This window comes from Perognathus longimembris, chromosome 23 (assembly GCF_023159225.1).
Source record: "Perognathus longimembris pacificus isolate PPM17 chromosome 23, ASM2315922v1, whole genome shotgun sequence".
In the NCBI taxonomy this organism is placed as follows: domain Eukaryota; kingdom Metazoa; phylum Chordata; class Mammalia; order Rodentia; family Heteromyidae; genus Perognathus; species Perognathus longimembris.
The window spans coordinates 24,686,693-24,691,285 of NC_063183.1; the positions used below are offsets into that span (position 1 = coordinate 24,686,693).

At 45.1% G+C, this 4,593-nt stretch overlaps 1 protein-coding gene across 1 annotated transcript in view; it reads left to right on the top strand.

The window, feature by feature from the left end:
• Prtg (protogenin) overlaps nt 1–1,787 on the top strand; it is a 61,432-nt gene extending 59,645 nt beyond the window's left edge. Inside the window, exon 19 of the mRNA XM_048332052.1 lies at nt 1,055–1,787. Coding sequence (XP_048188009.1) covers nt 1,055–1,384 — 330 coding nt within the window. The 3' untranslated portion in view covers nt 1,385–1,787. The remainder of the gene's footprint in view (nt 1–1,054) is intronic.
• The last annotated feature ends 2,806 nt before the right edge of the window (nt 1,788–4,593 follow it).

Here is a 4,593-nt window from a genome sequence, read left to right on the forward strand (position 1 = left end):
TTCAATTTTTGTTCTCTTTCTGCATGAGTTTTTAGTGATGCATACTTGTGGAGAGCTAAGGTGAGTAATAAGAATAGACCTCAGACATGGGTGTGGTGGGGCATATGCCTGTAATCCTAGCTACTTAGGGGGCTGAGTACTGAGAATCACAGTTCAAAGCCAGCCTGGGCAGGAAAGTCTTTGAGACTCTTATCTCCAATTCACCATCAAAAAACCAGAACTGGCACTGTGGCTCAAGTGTTAAAGCACTAGCCTTGGGCTGAAGAGCTCAGGGACAGCGCCCAGGCCGAGTTCAATCCCGTGACAGACAGAAAAAGAAAAAAAAAAATAGATGTCAGAGCTATGGGCAAGGGAGTGCATGCCTGTCCCGTGAGCTGCATAGCCAAAGTGAACGGGATGGCGGGCCCAGCTGGCCCAAGGTGAAGCAAGACCTTATTTGAAAAAATGACTAAAGCACAAAAGAGGGCTGTGTATGGCTGAAGTGGTAGAGCAGTTTCCTAATCAGTACCAGGCTCTGAGTTCAAAGCTAAGTGCAACCGGAAAGTAGTGGGTCAGGTGCTGGGGGTGGCAGGGGGTGGGCGAGACGGGGACACACATCTGTGACTGCGCTTTCGGCCTATGATCGTTCAGCCTGGTCTGTGGTTGTGTGTTCACTCTGTGACCGTGTGTTCGGTCTGTGATCGTGTCTTCGGTCAGTGATCATGCGTTCAGCCTGTGACCGTGTGTTCTGGAGGGAATGGGGGGGGGGCACACTGTGGTCTGAGGCCAGGCCTGGGGAAGAGGGGAGGGGAATGGGGACAACTCAAGACACTCGACTAAGCAAAAATGACTAGCCCAGGTGATAGATCCCCTCCCTGGGACACAGGAGTCCGTGAGTTCAAACGCAAGTACTATCAAAGAAAGCAAGAGCTGTGTTTTCAGTACGGCAGAGGAGTACAAAGGGCGGGGGAGGGGCCAAAAATATGGAAGACTTTTGGCAGGCCGTGCTGCTTTGCTCCTGGGGTGTGGTGGCCTCCGGCCCGCTTGCTGCTCACCTTCACCTGTTTCCCTGCAGCCTTCCAGAAGATTCCCTCAAGCCGCCTGCTTCTACAAGCCGGGTACCACGGTGCTGGTGACTGCCGCCTCCCCCAGCCCCCCAGCCCACGGCCCCTCCGCGCCCTTCCCGCCCGCCCCAGACCCCCGGGACACCGAGCACTCGGCCAACAGCGAGGGCAGCCACGAGACTGGGGATTCCGGAAGGTTCTCGCATGAGTCCAACGATGAGATACACCTGTCCTCTGTGACGGGCACCACACCCCCGGCCCCCTATTCTCTTCCTGCTGGGGATCCGTGCGTGGAGCCAGCGGCCAGGAGGGGTGCGGGCGCCCCGCCTGGGGAGACATGACAGCTGTGTTGAGGTCACTCAGGTCCTCTCCCTCCTCCCCCTTCTTCCCCTAGGTCCTGTCCCTCCTCCCCTTCTCCCTCCTCCCCTCTTCTCCTCTTCCTCCTCCCCTGCCAGGCTGTTCCAAGGACAAGGAACCCGGAGCCAAAGCCTTTACATGAATGTCCTGATGTTCTTTTAGGTATTTGAGCCTTTTATGAGAGTGTGTGTGTGTGTGTGTGTGTGTGTAATTATTATTACTATTGTTGTCCTTTTGAATGTGTTTATTGTCAGCAATGTGAAAAGACAGTCAAGGCCTTTTGACTGCATCCTGAACTGTATCACTGGAGCAAAGGAAAGACTTTGGGAAGCCCCTTTGCTGATTATCTACCTCAGTTTGCCAGATGGCGAACTCCGAAGACAGCTTCGTCCCCTGCTCTGTGGTTCTCCCTCCGCGGCCCATGAACCTTCCTCCGAATGTTTGTGTGTGCACCGCGCTGTGTGTGTGTGTGTGTGTGTGTGTGTGTGCACGCGTGTGTGGTCGGGGAGCCGGACAGGTAGATGAGGACGAGGTCACCTCTGAAGCTCTGGTTTTTGTTTTTGTTGTTGTTTTTTAAACACTGTGACACCTGTGTGACTTGTGTGAACACCTCTAGCTGTGAGGGTCGTTACGCCACTTAGAAAGGGAAAATGGGGGAGTCCTTCAGTGACCAAAGCGGTGTTGCCCAGCAGGCTGTTAGGTTTGGGGACCTCTGTGCCTTCTCCCCCTTCCTCTTGGTCTGACCGCAGCCAAAGGTTGCACCGTCTACTTTGCAAAGCATCTTCCATATTTCCAGTCTTAGGTGCAAAACCCTATGCTGAAAAAAAAGAAAATTGGGTTTTTCGAGGACAGTTAGAGGCTTCTTTTCAATCCCAGTTTGGCATAAAGAGTTGGAAATTTCATAAAACACTAACCAGGAAGATGAAAAAATGTAACAGGTGACAGTATAAAAGAACGTGAGATTTTCATTTCACAGTGCCTTCCAGAATATACTATGAAATGTTTTGCCTTAGACCTTTTTAATATTCATGAAATTACTTGGGAATACAGAAAGTTGCCTTAACAATTTTTTTTATCAATAACGATTTTGATGTACAGTAACTTTAAAAGTACAGATTTTGTTTAAGGATGAAATGTTCAGAGCTCTACTACGTTAACTTGTGTTTTTCTGAATTCTTAAAAGAATTTGGTACTCTTGCTTTACTGTCCTTTCCTCTTGCTGCCAGTGGAATTGTTCACTCATTCGTGAGCAGTAGAGGGGACGAAGCGTGACAAGTGGGTTAATGTCATTTTGCCACGTCTCCTAGAAACGACTTATCCCTCTCTCCTTCCTTCCCTCCCTTTCTTTCTCCCTTCCTTCCTTCTGCAGTACTGGGGCTTGAACTCAGGGCCTGGGTGCCGTCCCTGGGCTTCTGGCTCAAAGCCAGTGCTCTATTACTTGAGCCACAGCTATACGTCTGGCTTTTTGTTGTTGAACTGGAGCTAGACGTCTCCTGGGCATTTCTGCCTAGGCTGGCTTTGACCTTCAAATCTCAGCCTCCTGAGTAGCTGTGATTACAGGCTTGAGCCACCAGTAAGTCTCAGTGGTTTTTGTTTTTTTTTTAAAGGTCAGGTCACATTAAATCATCCTCAAATTCAGAGGTTTTTTTTTTTTTTTTGTCTAGATAATAGCCTACTGGATATCTGTTGACTGATGATCGAACATTTTGTCATCATCTTGCCTTTTCTTCTCTTCTCTTTTTCGTGCCAAACTGGTTATATTCAGAAGCAGACTTTGTGAAGTGGCCCTCACTGCTCCAGTACTAAGTTCATAGTTGGCCCCTCTTGGGTTAAGTTTGGCCTCCTGGCAAAAGAGGAAGAAGAAAAAAAAACAAACACGAAAAAGAAAAAGCAGAGCTTTGGGTGAATCGTCTTGAGTTGAGGGAGATGCTGCTTCTGCCTCTATGGCTCCCGTTTTATACTACCTCCTGTAAAGCTGTGCTAGTGTTACTTTGCCTGGACTCAGGGAGTGCCGTTGGGCACGTTGACAGGGTATGGCGGTGGGTGGGTGGGTGTAGATGCTTGTAGAATCAACTTTTATCAGTATCTCTAAGTCAGAAGTATGACGGGATTGTTTCTAGTTTTTTAAACTGACAGCTTTATATGTAGGACAATATGAATTTTGAACCATCTCATCTGCCTAAAAAGAAAAGGTAACAAAAGAAAAAGATAGTCTTGAAGGAATCAGAGGAAATACTATCTTTGAGAAAATCATTGTTTGGTTATTGATGAATAAATAGGTCCTCAGTTAGGGTAGATGTTTTGGCTATCCGTATTTGCTAATTATTTACCTTTTTTATTTCTTATTTTGTTCATATTACAGGATTTTTTTTTGCATAATCTGTTACCAAAGAATTTTCAGGAGAAAGTGAAATTTTGGTTATTAATTCTCCTCCTCCCCCCTTGAAATTGAATGTCAGAATGAAGCATATACCTGCAGTTACCCCAAATGAGAAAGTTTACTTTGTTTTTGTAGTAATTAGACTAGTAATGCTGACTACCTCGTTGTTTTCAGAGCATTTAAAAGAATAAAGTATAATTATCCTCTCTATCAGCAGATAGTTCCAAAGAAATTCAAATATTTTTTTCCTTCAGCAAGTATGGATGTCCAACTATCCAGTATTAAAAATATTTTGACGCTAACTTGGTTGGGGGGGAATCTTTTCATCAAAAGTAAAATATTTTTTATTGTACTGAATAAGATACTGAATGTTTAGCAAGGTCTTCTTTTTACTTGGCCAGAAAGCTTCTTTGAAGTCTGAAGTATGAATTTGTAACTTAAAATGTGAATGGTATTTCATGGTATTCACTCCCAAGGGGTGAATATGAGACAAGAACTATTTTCTTTTCCAAAGATGTATTTGCTGTCAGTACTGACACATGCATGCCATTTTTAAATGCCAAATATTACAAGATACTGCTCATCAGTATTTTCATACCAAAGACCATTAAAATATATAGTTTAGCCTGTAAGAATGAGCAGATGTGAAATAAATTTATTTAGAGGCTGATAGGGAATCTAGCTTTAGTAGCAAAAGATATTCAAAAGGCTGTTTACATAAGTAAAAGCAATAAGTACATTGGTATTTATCGATGTTTATTCTAAAGTCTTTCACATCGGCAAGTTAAAAAAAAAGAAAAACAAAAAGAACCA